General features: G+C 40.1%; 1 protein-coding gene across 3 annotated transcripts; it reads left to right on the plus strand.

Moving 5' to 3' along the window:
* Positions 1-899: 899 nt before the first annotated feature.
* Positions 900-22,167, plus strand: dtna (dystrobrevin, alpha). Of its 3 annotated transcripts, none has more exons than XM_083890392.1 (23): positions 900-1,069; positions 5,297-5,364; positions 6,151-6,231; positions 6,331-6,544; positions 6,859-6,944; positions 7,431-7,585; positions 7,687-7,792; positions 8,259-8,425; positions 8,665-8,789; positions 9,905-9,988; positions 10,324-10,392; positions 13,624-13,719; positions 14,819-14,900; positions 15,218-15,312; positions 16,075-16,188; positions 16,347-16,443; positions 18,321-18,344; positions 18,943-19,102; positions 19,857-19,946; positions 20,036-20,135; positions 20,665-20,782; positions 20,876-20,914; positions 21,013-22,167. In XM_083890392.1, exons 2-22 carry the CDS (start codon positions 5,298-5,300, stop codon positions 20,891-20,893), a joined length of 2,148 nt encoding a protein of 715 aa, XP_083746518.1. In that variant the 5' UTR covers positions 900-1,069; position 5,297; the 3' UTR covers positions 20,894-20,914; positions 21,013-22,167. The 3 variants fall into 3 exon arrangements, 2 of the variants coding, with proteins under 2 accessions (XP_083746518.1, XP_083746517.1); XM_083890391.1 differs by lacking the exon at positions 900-1,069 and adding an exon at positions 2,673-2,812; XR_014592842.1 differs by lacking the exons at positions 900-1,069; positions 15,218-15,312; positions 16,075-16,188; ... (6 more) ...; positions 20,876-20,914; positions 21,013-22,167 and adding an exon at positions 2,673-2,812 and having other exon boundaries at positions 10,324-10,385; positions 14,819-14,860.

The raw sequence follows: 22,167 nt of genomic DNA on the forward strand, positions 1-22,167 counted from the left end.
CTCAGTAAAGCAAGGCCCTTACATGCAGTACAACTTGTTATTCTAAGGATACTAAAACCACAAAGGTTTTTTTTTTTTTTTTTTCAATTTCCACTGATTAAAGGTGCCATATGTAAGAATGTGGCCAAAAACGGTTACTACATTCAAATTCAAAATACCAAGGTCTTTTAGGTTCCCTTTTCTGACGTAACTGGCAACCCGTGGACAGCTGAGACTCTACTGACTGCAACGATTGGTAGACGGCGGTTGGTGGCGCCACAGGCCAAAAAATTATTTGCAGTCTGCAAAATATATTTTTTAATGCAAATACTTTGATTGTACTGTTGTTGTTGGTGAGTTCAGTTTGTCATATGAACATTATTCCTGAGTCTCTGTGACATATTAGGAGGATTTTATGGCCAGTTGCTTTAGATTTTTTACATAATGCACCTTAAACCCTCCAAAATATCTGACACTGTTCCTTTAAATTGTTCTGAGGGGCAAATATTTTGAAATTGATTAAATTAACTCTTAAAGAATGCATGCCTTTGTTTTCCATCCACACAATTAGCTGAAACACGACTCCTTTTAATGACATGACGTCATAATCATAAATAGCTGTACAACAGGAAATGACTGCGTTTATGTCTCAATCCTTTTATATGATCTATATACGCATCTGCGTGAATTCTTCCTACGAGTTTATTTATTGATTGATTATTTGTGTTTGCAGCGAGCACTTTGCAGCCGGAGCACACTGACGCAAGCGGAGAGATCCCGCATTACGTCATCGCAAAGGCCACACACTGGAGGTAAAGCAGCGGCTGTGTGTGCGTGTGTGTGTGTGTGCGTGTGTGTTTGAGCTCAGCCAGTGCGCCGCCGCTGCCCGAAAAATTTCCACGACACGAGCTTCCTGCAGGAGAGCGAGCGGCTCAGGAGGAGCGGCCAGCTTCGTGCAACGATGCCGCTGCAGCCCACACCAAAGAAGAAGTAGCGCCGCAAGGACACGGTCCACCGAGCCAGGCAGTCCGATTCCTGAAGGGCTGAGAACTGCGATGTTGCATGACAACATGCCCCGATACAAATTCTGGTGAGTCTCATTGCAAGTGCGCCGAGGCTGCAGCTGTGTATGGAGCTGCTGCTGCTGCTGCTGCTGCTGCTACAGCGGCTGCTGAGCCGAACAGGAGCGACCTTATCCTACTTTGTCAGTCACTCTGGTTGAAATGAGTGTACTTACACGTTTTGACGATGAAAATGAGGATTGAATCACGGAGAGGATGCAATATAGTCGTGTATATATATGCAGAGTGATTACTTGTAACAGTGAGACCTTTGTTTCTGGTCCATACAGGTGTCAGTCAGTGACAGGTGATGCTAAAGCATAAAGGTGCCTCTTGCCTGTCTGCCTTCATTGTTTCCTTTTGACAATGTTGTGCTGGAATTGTGATGTTTTTACACATGACAGTCCTACATCTATTTCTTTGGACTTCTGGTTTAAATGTAATGACATCCCACGTATGCAAATGTAAATATACTGCATTTCCACCTATTTTCTTTGTTATGCTTCAAAATTAAACTCTACACGAGAAAGCAAACCTCTGTCGGGCCAGTTTCCCACAGTGTCAAATATACCCCTCAATCTGGATCATGACCAAAATCTAATACTTTATTCCTTGGACCGCGACCTACAGTACGTCTCCTGAAAAAGTTATCCAAGTCTATCCTTTTATGTTGTCAGTGTGGTCAGAAACATGACCTCCTCAGCTGAGGTAATAGCAGTGTCACAGAGATTTAAAAAACAGTGCTGACAACTGCAAATTTGTAGGTGGATGCAGAGTTTTTGGCCTTTTTGTCGCTGAAACCATGGCGATCATCAGCAGGCGACAGAGAGCACATGGCCCTGTGCAGACAGCACACATCACTGACTGGTACCACTCACTACCTCCACAGCTTTTACTACAGCACCGAAGAAACACAGCAGCTGACTTACTTTAAGTCAATGGTGCAGCTTTTCTTTTCTTTTTTTCATCCCTGTCACTGGCTGGGATTGGAATATTTGGATGCCGTGGTTGTTTATAGTCTTATGATGTAAAAATAACTCTGGCCCAATCAGTGGCAACAGCTGCGATGAACTGTACGGAGCCAAACACAGATTTCTCTGTAACTCAAGCACAAGCGCTTGTGTTTGGACATGTTGTGTGACAATCTGTTCCGTGTACACGTGGGAGGATATACATTCACCGGCCTCTCTGTTGTGTTGCGGCGACAGAAATAGATTCACAACATAAATAACTGACTAATAAGGGAAATTCTTATCGCCCCGGCCTGTAATGCTCTGGAAGTGAGGTCCAAAGATAGAGTGAGTCATAACTGTGAGACTCATATTTTGGATTTGGCTGTTCTCTGCCTGACCAGTTATGACTGCCTCTGACTGTGATGTTGGTTGTAAATGATGATTTGCTCTTTTTTTTTAGAGGGTTAGAGGGGAAGTTATTTATTTAATGTTGTCAGTGTGACAGTGCCACAGAAAGAGAAAGAGTTATGTGTGCTGGGCACATGCCAGCACTGAGGTTTGGGGTCTGCAACTGGAGAGCCAGCAAAGCTGTGCAAGAATGTAGAGCCTTCTCATTTGTAGTTAAAGATAGAGGCAGTGCAGGCTGTATCCTCGCTGATAGTTTCTAATTTCAGATATCATCAGTCAGGCCCGTGCTTTCAGACCACTCTTGTTTTAATGATTCCTTGTCAGTTGGAAGCTGCGGACAATTGTTTCTAGGAGGAGAGTCAACTCAGCTCAGGAAAGGGAAAGCAGCTCAACCATGGTGCTTTATGAAAGGTAGAGTATGTCGATCTTCTTGCTCCCTACGCCGGCATAGAACCTCTGTATGTTTCAGCTGGTTTAATATCTGCAGTAGATCGTATCAGTCAGATTAAAGAAGGTCACAGAGCTGGAAGTCAGGAGGTGTTTGCTTGTGACGTGGAGAAGGATATTGATGTTAATCTGTAAAATATCATATATTTGTACACTTTCTCATTCATTCAGTGTGGAGGTGATGAATGGCCTCGCATATCCATTACTTTCAGGAAGACAGTGGACTCCTCGCTGTGGACATCGCTGTGTTTACATCTAACACTGCTGTTTACAGTTGTAGATTAATATATATATATATATATATATATTTATATATACATATTTTTCCCTCTTAAAGGTACAGTGTATAAAATGTAGGACACATTTATTGGTAACACTGCATGCTGTAGCTGAATATCACAGCTCACCTTTCCTTTCCAAAAGTGTTGGAGGAGTCATGTAGCCCTTAGCAAGCATCAAAATGAAAATAAAAAAAAATCAAATTGTCCATTGTGGGCCGGTAAAAAATGGTGCTCATATAAATATAAAAGGAGTGAATAAAAAATAACAGTTCACACAATCAGGTGATTGTGCTCTAATTTAAATGAACACAATTTCACCTTCACAAACTGGATCTTTAAACTGGATTTCACGGATGCATAGAGTGGCGTAATGGACTTGCTTGCATTTCCTGAAATCAGATTGCAAAAAGGGAAAGAAAAATCATGCTGTTGTTTGCTTTTTAACACCAGGCTAATTTTAATTTCTGCACCACAGGCAGCTGCAGCATAATATTCAGGTCTACCAATTACTGTCAGAGTAATTTGAAATAACATGCCTGAACGATTGTCTCACAGAAAAAAAAAGTGCTTTTCGAGCCACTCGCCCAAGAAGTGCCACTGAGTTCTCAACTATCATCCCACTGAGCGTTATCTCACAAGATATTAACTCGTGCACAAAACTTTCCTCTGCAAACTTTGCTTGTCTGCAGTGGGAGGTGTTATGTGTGGTGTGTGTGTGTGTGTGTGTGTGTGTGTGTGTGTGTGTGTGTGTGTGTGTGTGTGTGTGTGTGTGTGTGTGTGTGTTGGGGTGGGCGGTTTACCGCTATGTTTTTACGAATGGAGTGGCTGGGATCTTTGCTGCCATGGCAACCAACCACATGACTAGGTGTATTAGATTGCCTCGGACATTGTGCAGTGAGGCGTGGTGTGAGCATTCTATGCTGCTTTAGCCCTTTGAAAGTCTTGTCCTTTGCTTACTTAAGTACCCCCCCCCCCACACACACACACACACAGCTAAAGTAACCTGTCATGTGGACCGAATGGTCCAATAATTTCTCATTGGGCACAATGAGTTGTGGTGCCCCTTTTTTTCCACTTTAATGCTTTTGGAAGCCTTCATATTAGTCAGTCCTCCTTCAAATAGCGGTTGTCCAATGATAGTTTAGCAACCATGACTTGGTACAGAAGGGCCTTTTTCAGATGTTTGATTCACCAAGTTAAAGCAGTTTAGTGTAGTTTTTCTTCCCTCTGTATATACATATTGTGAAGTTCCTTTGTCCAGCCTCAGGAGCAATAGTTAAAGAAACTCTTTTGTTGTGTGTTTACCTTGTTTAAAGGTCCAGTGAAGAAGAATTAGTGACATCTAATGGTGAGACTGCAGATTGTTAAATGGACACAAGATGGAGGCCTTTGTAGGGCCTTTGCCCATTTGCACAAATAAAAGGCTTATTGTAAGACATACTTACAGAAAGTTGTAAAAGTCTGTCAATGAATCATCCTAAATATTGTGTGGTGATCTTTAAATCTTCTCTGCTTGCCAGGAACTGTTATTTCTAGAGGTCGACTGAGCCTATGGTTGATGTATGATGCAGATTTGTAAGCAACAGGGTAGGCAATTGTCTCGGGCCCCAAGTGGTGACGGGTTCAAAGAGGGCCCCAATTGCCCTCTTTACCCAGGGCCCCCAGAGATCCTAGCTCTGAATAATAACAATAGAAATGATACAGAAAATTGCTCAGTTAAAATATACACTTATTGAATCGCAGTGCACGTTGTAAAAGAAAACAACATAACATTGGATAAAAACAAATAAATACTACTCTGCTGATATTAATCAGTCAATGTTGAATAGTTAAAAATGGTAAAAAACTGACCAGCCCAACCAAACTAAAGTCTGTGAAGTTACTTGTTATTACTCTTATTTCTGTCATTTTTATTAGTAATAATGTGTCATTTAACATGAAATATCACAGTAGAGGTGTAAGTGGCATTATGCCCAATGGACATAATATTGTTACAGTCTATCTACTATGTTATCTGAGCTGTATTACACTCATTACATTGTAAACAGAATGTAGCACATGTTCAATAGGAAGCACATTTTCAGTGGTAGAACAATAATATGCCTCAATTGAAACAAATTTGGGATACACACAGTCTCTGACATGACTTTCCCCTCTTCCTGACCAGAATGATTGAAGATTCCAGACGGAGAAGTGACAACATGGCAGATAGAAGGCAACTGTTTGTCGAGATGAGTAAGTGCTCCAGGACACAGCTCGGTGTGATTTATGCAGGCCTGTTTTACACGCTGACCGTAAAGATGGCAAATTACTCGCTGCGACTTTCATGTAACACGTTTTCTTTTCTTCACTAGTTTGATTTTTAACACTGGCAGACAGGCACTGACTGTGACCTCGTCCACTTTCACTATTTCACACAAAGTGAAAATTGCGCTTTTAGGTTTGTTTGTTATGTTTTTTGTTTTTACATGTTTTCATTTCGTTTATTTCATTTACAGTTGATGTATTGGCATGAAATATGTAAACTCAAGTGCTACTTTAATGGAGATTCTATTCTATTGAATCCTAATTTAATCTCGAACACTTGAGTTTATCTATTTCTTAAAATGTTTTTATTTTATTAAAGTAGTTTCATTATAAAAGTATCCGTGTCGGTTTTAAATCTAAATTTTAGTCTAAATTTACATTAATATAGTGACTGTTTTTAGCTCTGCTCCAGTTCTACGCTGTCAGACTTATTTATAGCAGATCTTAAATATATTTTGTGGTTTCCCATGGCTGTATAACAAGAAAATAAATATTCAGTGTGTTCCTTATATTAAATTGACAAGTGACATTCCACAATTTGGACAGACACATGCTTTTCAAAGTTTCCTCTTAATATAAATGGTGAAGTGTGACGGTTAGATTTCATAATATGACAAATATGAATAATATTGCATTTTTTTCTTTTTGATGTATTGAATAGTCTTGGAGTTGCCTGATGTCTGACCTTATGTAATGATACATTCTTATACACAGGGGCTCAGGATTTGGATTCCATACGATTATCTACATACAGAACAGCCTGCAAACTCAGATTTGTGCAGAAGAAATGCAATTGTGAGTATCGCGCTAAGTACGTCTGAGTGCACCTCATTTGTTTGCCTCATTAAAAAAAAAAAACATGATGATATCCCATTTTCCCTGTTTGCTCTCCAGTGCATCTGGTTGATATTTGGAATGTCATTGAGGCTTTTCGAGAGAACGGGCTCAACACCATGGACCTCAACGCCGAGGTCTCTGTGGCTCGTCTGGAGATGGTGCTGTCCACTATTTTTCACCAGCTGAACAAACGCATGCCCACCACTCACCAGATCAACATGGATCAGTCCATCGGCCTGCTGCTGAACTTCCTGCTGGCATCCTATGACCCGTGAGCAGCCCATCACATGATAATCTGTGTAATTACACGTCTGAGCGTTTGACGTGACCTAATGTAATGTTAGAGTGTTTGCAAACGTGAAGTCATGTTTAATTGAATAATACTGTTACAACCTGCTGGTGCAGAGTGAATATTTTTGTGAGGGTAAGAGCCAAGTTAAACACATTTGAAGATCACTCCAAGTTTGCCCTTTTAAGGTTGTATCTTTCACAAACACAGTTGAATTCCTTGTATTGTTCTCACAGCATTACACAGACCTTTACAGCTAAATGACCATGATGTAAAATGTGTTTCCTCCTTTTTAGGGAGGGCCATGGCAAGATATCTGTCTTCGTTGTGAAGATGGCACTTGCAACCATCTGTGGTGGGAAAATTCTGGACAAATTAAGATGTAAGCAGCACAACAAATCCTTTCATTTTGTTTTTAATTGTGAAAAATGAAATAAAATCAACCCCTTTCCCGGCAATAAATCAGCTAATTCACTTTGTAAAGTTCATACAGTCTCTACTTTAAGTAATGTATTGCTATTTATTATACAAGCTTATTGTTCTATTTTCTGTATATGTTTACTCTAAACCTATTGCTCATAAAAGAAGCAGTGCTGGCTGATCAATGGAGAATTCATTATTCATCATCTGAGAGATGCAATTTATTACATAATCCACTAAATCTGCGGGTGCTCTAACAAAAGATCATGAAAGAAATAGGGAGGGCCATGTGGATGGTGTATTATACCATGTGATTTGAATAACTGCTTTACTTTGATTTGTTTTCCCAAATAAGTGGGATAATTGCATTGTGTAACGCATAATTAGCCGACTGTGGTGGCAATTAGTTTGATTCATTTGTATAATCTCTCCCCGCGTTTGTTTGCAGATATTTTTTCACAGATATCAGATTCTGCTGGAATAATGGCGTACACACAGTTTGACCAATTTCTGAGGGAGGTTCTCAAATTACCGATGGCGGTTTTTGAGGGGCCTTCATTTGGTTACACAGAACAAGCAGCAAGAACGTGCTTTGCACAGCAGGTGAGGGCTCTTTAACCACAGCGCTATAATATGAATTGGATTCTGTGATTGCCTTAGCATTAGCAGTGTGAGTGAGTCTCCTCTGTGCTGAACGTCAACAGAAAAAGGTCTCGCTCAACACATTCCTCGATACGTTGATGTCAGACCCGCCCCCTCAGTGTCTGGTTTGGTTGCCGCTCATGCATCGGCTCGCCAACGTGGAGAACGGTAAGCGGGCATGCGGAAGGTTTAGGAACGGGAAAAACCATCAGGTCTGGGAGGATGTAAAGTTCAGCTTCGCGTCATAATCTGCAGTCACCACAATCTGTCACGCAGACACCCACCACAAAACACACACCTAGTAAATAGGAACCTTAGAGCATGTGCATGAGAGTGTGTTTATGCTTGTTTGTGATGCACTCGTCATCTCCAACCACCTCCATGTTAGCGGAAAGGAACAGTGTGACCTATACGCCTTGATGCTGCCCTGGGTTGATTGTTGTGTATTTGTTTAAAATCAAATCAGAAAAAAAACAGGCTTGATATCCCAGCACATCTGTGCGTAAATGAACGTGAATTAATCCTCTACTTGCTGTGTTGTGCAGAATACCTGGGTTTGTCATCACGTCTGATTGTGTGCATGTGTTTGTACGTGCGTGTGTCTCTGACCCCTCCCCTCCTCTCCTCCCTGCAGTCTTTCACCCGGTCGAGTGCTCCTACTGCCATACTGAGAGTATGATGGGCTTCCGCTACCGCTGCCAGCAATGTCATAATTACCAGCTCTGTCAGGACTGCTTCTGGAGGGGGCATGCCAGTGGTTCCCATAGCAACCAGCACCAAATGAAGGAGTATACGTCATGGGTAAGGTGGGGGTGGGAGGAAGGAAGGAGGAGAGGGGCGGGCAGAGGGAGGTGTGTCTGCACTGGACCAGTCACTGTGGCTATTCTCGCTCTGCTTCACCACAATTTCGAGCACGTTCGACAAAAAGGTTGGGCACAGGTGACGGAGAAGCTGCCACGACGCCACGTGCTCTGAAAAAGAAAATTTGCGTCTTCCGTGTTGCCCAGAATCTGTGCCTCACTGCTGTGTTTCTCCCCCAGAAATCCCCTGCTAAGAAGTTATCCCGCGCACTCAGTAAGTCACTGAGCTGTGCATCCAACAGAGAGCCTCTTCACCCCATGTTTCTCGAAACGCCAGAGAAACCTCTCAACCTAGCTCATATTGTGTGAGTTCATCTCCCTTCTGTTTTCCGCACAACACAGAAACATAGGAATGTGGCTCTGCAGTCAGAGAGAATCACTTTGAAATACAGAATTTCAGCTGATATTCATCCTGTAGCTGCCTGTAAGTCTGTAACTATCGGTTCACCTGATCAATGAGGCTTAATTATGGCTGAGGGAAGGATTGTAATCTGCAGTGCTTTGTGTTTTCTTGTAAATAATGAGCCCAAAGCCCACACCAGCTCAGACTATGCAGCACACAGTCTTGTAATGGCTAAATTAGATATGGAACATAAAGCTACTTATGCTGCTAATACGTTCACAACTGGTTTGTGTGTTTATCCTATCACTTTCAAGATATCTTAACCTTTGAATTCAATAGTCTCAATATTCAAAAACCCTTTAGAATTCAGCAGCCACTTTTCTAGTCAGACACTTATTGGAATTTAAAGCTAAGTAGAGTTATTTGTCTATATGATTATTTCATAAAATAATATGATTTCAGTGAGATATTTTCCACTGCACCACTACACTCTGTACTGCAGACAACTGTGATGAGATGTTTTGATTCCTGTCACTTTCATTTAGTTGTGAACATTTTGTCAAATGTGTTTGCTGCTGTACTTTTTTGTTTTGTTTTGGTTTTTACAATTAGTGAAGCTCAGTTGTAATAAATGATTTCCATTCCTTTCTTTGTTCTTTACTCTCCTCAAAATAGAGACACGTGGTGAGTTTGTCCATTTTTTGATTATTTGACAAACCAGAAACATGCTTTTCAGTTCCCCGTCCTTTGTACTCCTTGCGCTAATCACAGTACCATCCCCCCCGCAGTGAACTGTCAGTGTCTATTACTGGTTTCCCTAAGAGCAGTTGCTGCATTTGTTGATCCAGTCATCAGTTCCTCAAGCCATTGCATGTTTTCATTGTTGACCACATCCTTACTAATTGTACTCCCATTTTGTTGCCCCCATTCTGTTACATGTACAGAAAGATATGTACTGTAGTCCAAAGGCGACCACAAATAATCCAGCTGAAATAAACAACAATGGAAATTTTTTTTAAAAAGGCAATTTGTTTTAATAGTAGTATTTGGAAAACTAATATTTATTTTCCTCCACAGGCCTCCTAGACCTGTAAACATCACCAATGACTACTCATTCTCCCACTCCATGCCTACATCAGGGAACCCGTACTCCACCAAAAAGTGAGTATACAACAGGCGGAACAATGGACGTCCTGGATTTTACAACAGCTCTTTTCAGTTTACCATGGTCCCCGAAGGCCCCATGTGACTCACACTGTCTTTAGTTTATCCCAGTGTGTGTGTGTGTGTGTGTGTGTGTGTGTGTGTGTGTGTGTGTGTGTGTGTGTGTGTGTGTGTGTGTGTGTGTGTGTGTGTGTGTGTGTGTGTGTGTGTGTGTGTGTGTGTGTGTGTGTGTGTGTGTGTGTGTGTGTGTGCGTGCGTGCGTGCGCGTGTGTGTGTGTGTGTGTGTCGCCACGTCTTTCTGTGGCTCTGAATGTAAATGACTTGCCTTACAGCGAGTATAAAGACATTGAGCAGAGAAAGCCCTTGACTGAGGCTGCTCCACATCTGTTGAAAGGTAAAGGGTAAGTGACACAGGTGTGCACATATGAATGCTTTTGTAGCTCAAATGCATGCGTGCACTAATATAGATAATAATAACAGGGCATTACCTCGAGTGCTTATCGTTCTAAGGAGACTATTGGCAAACTGGTTTTCTTGGAGAGGGGCTCACAGTGTTGTACACTAGGGGCTATTTCAAAGGCCATTCGTTTAGAGTGCCTGTCACAATCTTTTCAGTCACATAAAAGTGGACAAGTCTGACTGCTGCATTTCAAACATAATGTGCGCTGAAGTTATTGCACCTAAACTCTATAAATTCCCAGAATAATTTTTCTTATGATAAATGTTAAACTCTGTTTAGATGCAGTGGGTTTAACCTTTTTGTCCGTCGCGGATTTCTCTTGTAACGACAAAGTCTATGTTCTGCTCTGCACCTGCGTATGTGATGTGGACAGTGTTTCATCAGCGAACACTACTCCCTTTCATTACATATATAAAAACATACAGAATATGATGAGTGATGAGCAATTGGAGCTTATTTTCTCCATGTGCGTGTCAGAGTGTCTGACACTGCAGGCTGAGAAAATGTATAGTAAAGGGCTTTAAGGTGCTGGCTAGTTACTGATGAGATGACTTGATTATGTTCCTAATGTACAACTTTTATGAAAGTGCACGAGTTCAACAGTTAAAGGGGCAATCTAGACATTTATTACTGTACTTCTGTTGGAAGATTGTGATATTTAAAGGTCCCATATTATATCCTATTTCTCCAAGTTGACCTAGTTCCCTGGTGTCCTAATGAACATGTCTGTGACATGCTTTGGTCAAAATACCATAAGGATGAAGCACCACCGCAGTTCAATCACTCTGCCAAAACAGCTCTGTTCAGAACGCTCTGTTTAGTAGTATCTCTTTAGGTCCACCTTAAAAAAAGAAAAGAAAAACGAAACCTCTTAGATGGCTATGACAGTGCCATAGGCACCCTGAAGCCTTACTGTCACCCATATGCAAGGAACCTTGGTGTTATTTTGGACAGTGACTTTAGGTTCGAGAAACAGATCAGCTCCATTGTGAAAACAAGCTTCTTCCAGCTAAGATTATTAGCAAAAGTAAAGTCTTATCTCCCCAGGAATGATCTCGAGAAAGTCATTCACACTTTTATTACTTCACGGTTAGACTACTGCAACTCTTTGTTTGTTGGTCTCGACCAGTCAGCACTGCGCCGTTTACAGGTGGTCCAAAACGCAGCCGCCCGCCTGCTGACTGGAAAGAAACGGCGTGATCATATCAGTCCTGTCCTTGCATCTTTGCACTGGCTGCCTGTTCATTTTAGGATCCAGTTCAAGGTTTTATTAATTGTTTTTAAGTGTTTGAATGGTCTGGTACCATCTTATTTATCAGAGCTCACTTAGGTCAACAAACCAGCTGCTTCTGGCAGTACCTCGGTCCAGACTCTCTACTCGTGGGGACAGAGCCTTCTCAGTGGCGGCCCCCAAGCTGTGGAACAGCCTACCTTTCCAGGTTAGAGCTGCACAGTCTGTTGAGCACTTTAAAACACTACTAAAAACCTATCTTTTTACCCTGGCGTTCAGTCCCAGCTAGACGAGAATCCTTGGCTTTCCTATTTTATTTATTTTATTTTTTATTTTATTGTATTTGTTTTTAATTCTAATTTTAGTTTTTGTTTTAAACTAAGCTCTTACTATTCCTTTATTGTTTTTATTTATTATCATATTGTGTGTGATTATATTGTATTCAAATAACTGTGCAGCACTTTGGTTCAACTGAGGTTGTTTTTAAATGTGCTTTATAAATAAACTTGACTTGACTTGACTTGAAACTTACGAACAGTAAATGACATCAGCCACAGAGGCTAAAGGGAGCTAACAGCAGTTAGCATTTGGAAAAGTGATCATTTGCAGGCTCTAGCAGGCACATTGCCGTCATAAATAACATGTATCCACTGGACAGATAAATCCTCTGAGGCTGGAAGTTTGTGTAGGACTCTGTGCTGCACTGTGGAGCCAAGAATAGAACTTTTTACGGAATTACGGTTTTCGGATACTGTTGCCCTCGCCAGCACTCTCGTGTGTTTTACGGACAAAGCAGAGCTCCGCGAGACAACGATTTAAGGAATTTAGCGCATTGTGATGTCCCAGTGAGCGCGGAACTCAACGTTGCGTGTTTTATCTCCTGTACTTAGACCAAGGAGGACCACAAAAACATGAGTGAGTCATCTTTTTTCACACTTTGGCGACTGGTAGGGCCTCCAGAGTCCCAAACATGAGGATTTAAATGATTAAAAGGTTGATTTTGCATAATATGGGACCTTTAAATTTGATAAAAATCCCTCAATCCCACACAATATGCCTCCAACCTTTCTTCATAGGCCCAGTTTCTGCTGCATGCCTTTGTTAAAGCTGCACTAATTAATTAATGTTTTACTGACAATGTATGAAAGGACTGGGTATTAAAACAAAAAAAGATTATCCCTGAGTACAGAATGACTCTTAATTTGATTGTTTGAAATGGTTTTGTTTCATTTTTTTTATTTCACTCTCACAACCTCATTGTGTTCAGCTGTTTGTAGACAAGTTTATGGACCAGCCATTGAACAAAAAGTTCAGTGGTTTGAAGGACGGCTCTCGAGTTTGTCGCAGAAGCAAAGTAGTTTCATATTTGTTGTTTTCTATTTGCTGCATGGCCAGAAACAAATGATTTTAAATGTTAGTTAGCAATGCTTAATCCACCTAAATCTGCGGCTGTTTGCAAACGCTTTGGCTTAAGCTTGTCCCTCTGTCCCTAAGCCAAAAAGGAAATATAATAGGACTTGTCATATGTAGAATGCATTGACTTCTTTTACTCTTGTATTCCCATGACTGTTTCTCTGACTGATTCTGGTGCAGTGTCCAATGATGTTAGTTGACATATTTTCTACATAACAGATGAAAAAGGTGCCAAGCCTCTTAACTGAAAATGATGACTGTGCATGCTTGATATGTATTTAGAGTGTGGGTTTGAGTCAAAAAGTATGAGTTGAACTGAGTGAGTGCATGTAGCTCATAGAGTTCATGAGCTTGTCCTAGCCCAAACATAATATGGCCTTGTTTCTCTCTAGTCACCCATGAAAGGCTTCTTTTCAGCCACCCTTCTCCTCGTTTAGTTTTCTCTTCCCTCTTGTCCCCCGTGCCTCTTCTTGCTTTCACCTGTGTAACGTTGTGTTCTATGTTTTGTGAAACCCTGCACTGTTTCAGGTTGAACTACAACCTTGATGTTGCTGATAGACTTGCAGACGAACATGTTCTGATTGGCCTCTATGTGAAACTACTCCAAAACAACCCCAAAACCTGGTTAGTTGGTGTTGGTGTGCCGCTGTGTTTGCCAAACACCAGTGGAAACTACGTGGTCTGCTGCCGACCCTCGCAGTCCTTCCCCTGATCTAACTCCGAACGTGTCATAGTCCTAACGCTGCATGCGTCAGACAATTATGCTAAATAGATGCCATGACATTTGACGCTTCCATCAACACATCATTGCTCTTCAGCAGTAAGTGTTTACTATGACTGACCTGTATCCTAAATGGGCTGGATTGGATTCCAAGTTGAAACACAATTCTTCATATTTTAGTCTTTCAAAGGACTGTCATAATGATTTTAACATTTGTCTCAATTGTACATGTTGCCTTTGCACATCATCTATAATTTGTCAGATTATGTTGCATTACTCCAAATGTTCATTGCAGTTTAGTTTGTTTCTTGGTATTCAGTACTTTACAATCACTTTTAGCTGGTGAGATTTGACTTCATCAGCAAATCTCTAAAAAAGTATTTGATATGTTTGATTAGATTAAATATCTAATTGTGATTACTGTGACAGGATTGTGATATGATTTGCAATATCAGAGGGAATTATACTAAACATCATTATTCCCTTTTTTACTCGACAAAGCTATTTAAAAATTATTATCTGTGAGAACCAAAAATCTTCTATTCAGTCTGTAGAATAAGATGTATATAGATAAAGACAGTAATTCATCTGAAATGATATTTTGCTACACATACACAGCCTACTGTAGGCTGTATTGCTTTGATTTGATTCAGTAAATGATGCATATTAATGGAAATATCTGCTTCTTTCTGATGCACAGATGCTTATAACGGTGCTTATAAACAACACTAAAATAGTGTTGCATGTTTTTCTGTGCGTGCACTAATACTTGGCTGGTGTTAAGTGCTATCTAACATCTTTGTCCACCTGTGTTCTCTGGAGCCTCTGCTGTCTGAAGCTTTTCTGATTAATCAGACTTGAACAAAATTTACTTTTTTTGTGTGTGTGTGGGGGGGGTGTATTTTTTTTGCATTTCTTTTGCTGCGTTTTTAATATCGCTTTCACCATGTATCATTAACTGTGCTATGTTGTGACTCCCATCTCTATTTTCCTCTTGATCAGTTTGCTCGAGAGCAGTAACCATCAAGATGAAGAGCACAGTCTCATTGCCCGCTATGCTGCTCGACTGGCTGCTGATGCTGCGGTGAGATTAAATATCTATATATATTACACCCATTATTTTGGAGTCAAAATCCCGTCTGTGATTAGAAAAGGGTTTAACCTTTGCTGCTACTCTCTACCTTTTGGGGGTTTCCATCCATTTTACTGCTGAGATGAAAAAGGGTGGTGATCATTTCTAAGCAGACTCGTGTGCAAGTTTATCCTCTGAACACATCTTGATGGATGTCTGGTGACTTAACCGTTTCATTCCCCCTCTGAGATATTAAATAAGGTAGCAGATGACATCATCCTGAAGGAAAGCCAGCTCACGTGATGTCTCTTGCTTGGTTTCACCAACAGGCTCAACAGCAGCGGATCCCCACAGACCTTCCCTGCTCTCTGGATGCCAACAAACAGCAGAGGCAGCTCATTGCTGAGCTTGAGAGCAAAAACAGGTCAGGGATGATTGCCTTGGTGAAGCTGTTCAGCCCTTTTGTCTTTGTCACTTTCCGGGATACATACAGTATTAAACTGGGTTATCTGTCAGGGCTTTAACCTATGTTTCTACATCATTTTTGTCACTTATGTGGGATCCACATTGTATTGAGCTTTGAGAAATTTGCAGTCAGGTAAATAAATGATTACTGATGTTATAATAGATGCACCACGAAGCAGGCACGCATTGGAGTAGAATTGTTATATTCCTGATATAATAATTAATAGTTGCATTAACTAATTGGCTGTTAATAAGCAATCAAAAAAATAATGGTCTATCCATCCCCATCCCCATCCCCAGTCGATGACAAAAATATATAGTTTATAATATTATTACTTGTAAGTAAAGTGAGATGGCTGCAAACAGTTGACTCAAAACACAGACGCACCTACAAAAAGTTTAAGAAGTGAATTGTACAGCAGTTTGATAAGATAAATATGTCTTGTTCCCACCTAACCCTGCACTGCTTTTGTATACACAAATGCTTCCTCCTTCAGGTTTGATAGTTTTGCTTGACAAAGCGTTCAGATAAAGGACCTGTTCAAGAAGACCAAATAGAGGCAGAATAATAAAAAACAATATTCAAAGAAAAATCAACAAAAGTTAAAATAATAGCAAAAATGCTTCTCATTCCTTGTCTTGTATTGATCAATGGCCACAACACAGCAATTCCCAATTCCCAATTTGCTCCTGAATTTGCATGGCTGTGCCCCAATCACAGAGAAATCCTGCAGGAAATCCAGCGTCTGCGTCTCCAGCATGAGGAGGCTTCCCTGCCACCTCCTGACAAGGGTCAGCAGAATCCCACTCTGCTGGCTGAGCTTCGTCTTCTCAGGTACATTTGCTTCCTCAATTCAACACACTAATTGTTTTGGTTTTACTGCAGTAGAACTTATATTATCTATAATGGCAAATGAACAACAGATGCTCACCGCGTCTTTTCCCGTTTTTGTTATGGTATCATCACACTGTACAACTTGTTTCTCCTGTTAGGCAACGCAAAGATGAGCTTGAACAAAGAATGTCTAGTCTCCAGGATAGTCGCAGGGAACTCATGGTGCAGCTGGAGCAGCTAATGATGCTTCTCAAGGTACCAGAGACATGTCTCTCATCTCACTCACCGCACAGTAGTCACATACAGATTAAGTCGCCTTTGTGATTAGTGAAGGAAGACACACTCTGTTTCCAGTGGGGAACAATATGCTTGTGGTAATTCATTATTTTTTTTAAACATTTGCTTCTTGGCCATAATCAATTATGTTGCAGTTCAAGTTTGCATGTTTATATAATACTACATGGACATGTAGAGCTTGTATGTTTTCTTTTTTCACATGGATGCAGGTGGTCGGCAATATGGTTAGATGATGAATGTACCTTGTATTACAGTTTCTTCCAGCTGTGGCTGATCACTCCAGCTAATGTAACGCAAACACTGCACTTTACAGATGAGGAAACCTAAAAAAAACAAAAAAAACATGTCCATTAGAGGGCGTCCATCTTTGCCCGCCAAGCTCTAGCATACTCTAGCATACTCTTAACATAAGAACTTGGATTCACATAACTATCAATGATAATTAACCATTTAATCAATTAATATAGGCTACTAGGATAGGATAACAGTATTTTTGGTATATTGATATACATCAACAAGTATGTAAATGTGGCAGAGGGACAATTTTTTTTGTAAGCATTTGAATATTGGGTCAAAACATTCTATCTCCATCAGGCAAAGTGCCATAAAACGTTTTGAGTCAGAAAAAAAAACCCACGTTTGCTGCCTTATGCTAAAAAATAGCTTGTAGCTTGTTATGAAGACAAATGCGTGTGAGATGTGATAAAATAATTGAAGATCTGATTTCTTAAATCATCTTCTGGGCCAGATACTGATGCTGCTGGGCCAGTTTTGGACCTCGGGCCACCAATTGCTGACCACTGCTCTAAATTGACCGTAGAGTAACTGGTTGTAGTGGTGTACCCAGCCTTTTCACCCTATGTCAGGTGCGAATGGCTCTAGCCCCCCTGTGACCCTCATGTGGAGGATAAAGGGGTCGAAAATGAATTAATAATATCAATATGTTAATGTATCTCACACTGCCAGACAAGTTAAGAACAGATTACATAGATTAGGATGATGCTCCATCATACCTGACAAGACAATATGTCTATCCATCTGTGTAAAAAATTATCATAATTGTGCCATCAACAAGACAGGAGAGCCTCAAAGCCTACATAAACTAATTATTATATCAGTGAAGTTGGGGTAGGGTGGGGGTAGCAATCCAATTAGCCTAAAAAGATCAATGTTAATCCATTAAAGCTGAATGAGGAAGCCACATGCTCATCACAACCTGGGGGGAATAGGGCAATGATTTATTTATATATATACGGCACTGTGCAGAAATCTTAAGCCACCATTAGATTTGATGTTTTAACAATGCTATAATGACAACAGAGGATAGTTATTTCTATTTCACTTTACTGGAACACATCCAGAAAATATGTATGCAGTTTTTTTGTAAAAAAAATTTAATATTTAGGTCTACCCTTACACCTGATCAATAACACAGCTCTGTTAATACTGGAGTGGAACCTTAATTAATGTGACTGGTAAATCCTGTGTTTGTGTGTATGTATTTCTTTGTGTTAAAGAAATATATGCTGTTAAAAAAAAAATGTCTATTATGCCAGGTTTATTCAAGACATGCTTGAGCATTACATACACATGTTGCATGAGTTAAACTCATTGACAGCTCGCTAATTTATAAGTCCAGCTTTAAGTCGCATCACTTCATTCCAAATTCACATGATCACAGAATATGACGGACAGAAAAAACAACAGAGCTGGTGGTGCATGAAACTTTTGCACAGTACTGTGTAATATATTTATATATATATTTATATTTATTTTCAGAAATACTCTGAAATACAATTGCTCTTGTTTCATGGGCCATAAATATTGTTTTTCAGCTGGAGGAAGAACGGAAACAAGCTGTAAGTGTTAGAAAACCCCAAGGGCAACGAAAGAGAGTGAAACTTGGAAGCATGTTTGAACTGAGTACTTGAACCTTAAAATGTTTATCTTTTCAATAACAGCAAAGAGATGAATTTACTTCAATTCTTTTTTTTCTATTTTTTACATATTTTGGAAAGATTTTGTTTACCAGACAAAAAAAAACACATGTGGTTTGGTTTGTGGGCATAATTGGAACAGTTTAGGGAGAAAACTCAGTTAAACAGCATGTCGAGTATTTGAATAATTTTGTGTTTCAGCTTAACGACTCTGCATATTGTACATTTCTAACATGCGCGTAATGTGTGTTGCTCGCAAAGTTTTTGTGGTCCACATGTCGGACAAAATGGCCTCTTGATAACCTTTAAAAAAAAACGTTAAACTGAATTGTTGCAGCTGTGCTTTGAGGTTTAAGCTCCTAGAATGAAGTAGACAGATTAGTCATGTGACATGCTGCTTATAGCGTTTGCGTTTATAATCATATATTATGTTCTTTTTTACTGTCTTGCCATTTTAGCATGATTTTCTCCCTCAGTCAACGCAGTGTCACAACACTGAAAGTGCGTGTTTGTGTTGCAGACTCAGGGCCCTGGCTCTCCGCGCTCTTCCCCCAGCCACACCATCAGCCGCTCAATCCCCACACCGATCCACTCAGACTCTGCTGGCACGACCCCGACTCACACACCTCAGGACTCGCTCATGGGCGTGGGTGGGGACGTCCAGGAAGCCTTCGCTCAGGGTAACGTATACAGTCCATAAATATTGGGACATCAACACAATTCTCTTCTTTTTGGCTCTATACACCACTACCATGGATTTGAAATGAAACGAACAATATGTGCTTTAACGGCACACTTTTTAGCTTTACTTTGAAAGGTGTAGGAATTACAATACTTTCTATATGTGCATCCCACTTTTTAGGGCACCAAAAGTAATGGGACAAACTAAACAATCATAAATCAAACTTTCATTGTTTAACACTTCAGTCAATTCCAGCCTGAAGTCTGGATGGCATAGACATCACCAGACACTGGGTTTCATCCCTGGTGATGCTCTGCCAGGCCTCTACTGCAACGGTCTTCAGTTCCTGCTTGTTCTTTGGGCATTTTCCCAAGTTTGCATGTTTCCCTCCCACCATCAAAACATGTATGAATGTTAGAATGTTTGACAGATTCGGCCAGGTTGGTCACTTGTGCCAGCACGCTGAGTCGCAGTGTCTGTGTTCAACCCTTCATCTGACCTTTTAATTTAAAAAATGAATGTTTTTGATGAGGCACCAGGTTCGAGATTTGCAGCATTAGTTTTGTGAAAGTCTCATTACTATCTCCATATCTCCACAATCAAGCAAAATTGGTATGGAAGCTGAAATATCTCTAGGCATATTGCTTTCAAATCGAATCAAAACTGAAAATCAAATGTAATCTGATACCCAGCCCTACTACATGAACATTCTTTGTACTCAAACTTATCTTTTTGGTCGTATATTTTTAAAGGTCCGAGGAGAAATCTGAGAAATGACCTGCTCATTGCTGCTGACTCCATCACCAACACAATGTCGTCACTGGTCAGGGAACTCAATTCAGGTTGGAATGAATTCCCAAAGTGCTGACCACCTGTTTGTCCATGAAAGTTTGTGTAACAGCTGACGTTACATGTCTCTGTGTTTATACAGAGGGTGGAAGTGAGAGTGAGAGCACTGTGGATTCAGACTTTGGACGCAGTGACCTGTTGGCAACGACCTCCTCAGATCCCTTCATCGCATATAAAACAAGGTTGTAACCAGATACAGTGTCATCAATAATCGCTGTATTAATATGAGGAAAACAATCTCTTTGTCTTCACTCTTCCATTTGATATATTGCTATATGATATAACCTGAGATACTGCTTTAGTTCACCTTAGTGTTTGCTCCATAAAGTGTCAGAAAATGTTGAAAAATGTTGATTGTTTCTTCCCTTACATCGAAAACATGATATTCTCAAATGTCAAAATTACTTTACTTTATTTTATTACAAATTTAAGAAGTTGAAAAATCAGAAAGCTTTAATTCATCATAATAAATCGATTCATAATCAATTTATAAAATAATCGCTTGCTGCCTTGCAGTGTTGCTTTGTTAGATGGAGTCATCTCCATTTCTTTCAACGAGGTTCTTTTCAAAGACAACAAGTCTGTGGGATGGTTTTCAGTATGAAATTAAATCATGTTAATTGGAAACCATTTTATAAACGTTATACCCTGTATTATCTGGTACGACATCCATCTTTGGTCTAGTATTAAACTGTCTGATCTGTGGTGTAGGATGACCAGTGCTGCAGATGCAGAGAGCTTTGAGAACGACCTGGAGCAGCAGCTGGAGGACGAGCTGAAGATGGGGGAGCTTATGAAGCACCGGCAGGAGCCAGACAAAACATGCATGGTGAGACTGAAACTACATTAAAGAAAGATAACTGCATTAGTGAGTCCTGCTTCTCTGTTTAAAATCTAACCCGCTGTGTGTGCTGTGGTACAGGTGACTCTGCAGCAGTGACTGTGTTAGCCCATGTTACTGGTAAGTTTATTCATGTTGTAAACACACAAAACGTTCCTTTATTACTGATAATGTCAGGCACTTTCTGTATATAATGCCATGTTTTGTGTTCTCTATAGGTGAGCAATATGAAACGCAACAGTAGTAGAAGACACTGGATGGGCCAACGCCACAGAGCACTGAAGAAACAAGGAACTTGAGTTGAAAAAAAAAATGTTAAATCCAACCACAGAATACATTTATGTAAAGATATATATTTTTAACCAACCACATATTTAAAATAATACTGTGAGCTGATGTAAAGAGATTAATTAATGAGTCTATGATACCACAGGTGCCATAAAAACGTCATGATTTGGGGTATTTTTTTTCTTTATTTTGTCCTTTTTATATGAGTTGTAATCATTTTACAACAAAGCGGTATGTACATTCAGTGACTATTCTGATTATTTTAAATGTTCATGTCTCCAAGTTTAAATGAAGTGAACCTGGTTTATGTGTAGAATTGTGTTTGAGTTGGAATTATTGCAATCTTTTGTAAATGGCCTAGACGGGCAGACTGTGTCACTATTCCATAGATTTATTATTGTTGCTGTCAAGTGGCTTTTGCGTTATTTTTCCTGTTGTGACTTTTCTTTTTGGAGCAGGCCAACTGTTACTGATCAAATATGAATAGATTTCTATTATTACACTATGCCTTAGCTGACTGCGACTTTGTTCAAAGTGTCAATGCCACTTGTAGATAACAACATGACGAGATCTGCAGCGATGCTAGATGTGTTTTCTGGGATAAATGAGGTATAGCTTGTTTTATCTGATGCTTGGAATGGATTTTATCTGCTAATATGTACACTGACTACATACAAACGGTTAATGAAAGGTAAGTTAAAGACAAGATCAAAAGCTTCTTGGAACATAATTTAAATAAAGATGTAACAGAGAGTTCAAATTCATAGGTGGTAAAGACATTGAACGAATTTACCATTAAGGGTTTATGGATTAAGGTTTGATCATCACTCATTTGCCTTTGCTTCCTTTGTTAGCACCAGTGCTCTCACACAAATCTGTGGATGACTTGCAACACAAAAATACACACTCTTGATGTATTTTCCGAGAGTGCGCGAAACTTTACTCAGTCACTTTGAGGAAAGTGGCAAGCCAATCTAAAATCATAAATGTGTGAAATATATCTACTTTGATTTTTTTTTTTTTGGAGCAAGTTCATAGCAGTGATTTTGCATGGTGGTGATGCATAATAAAGTGTTGACACAATA

Source organism: Microchirus variegatus, assembly GCF_963457635.1.
Source record: "Microchirus variegatus genome assembly, chromosome: 5".
Lineage (NCBI taxonomy): Eukaryota > Metazoa > Chordata > Actinopteri > Pleuronectiformes > Soleidae > Microchirus > Microchirus variegatus.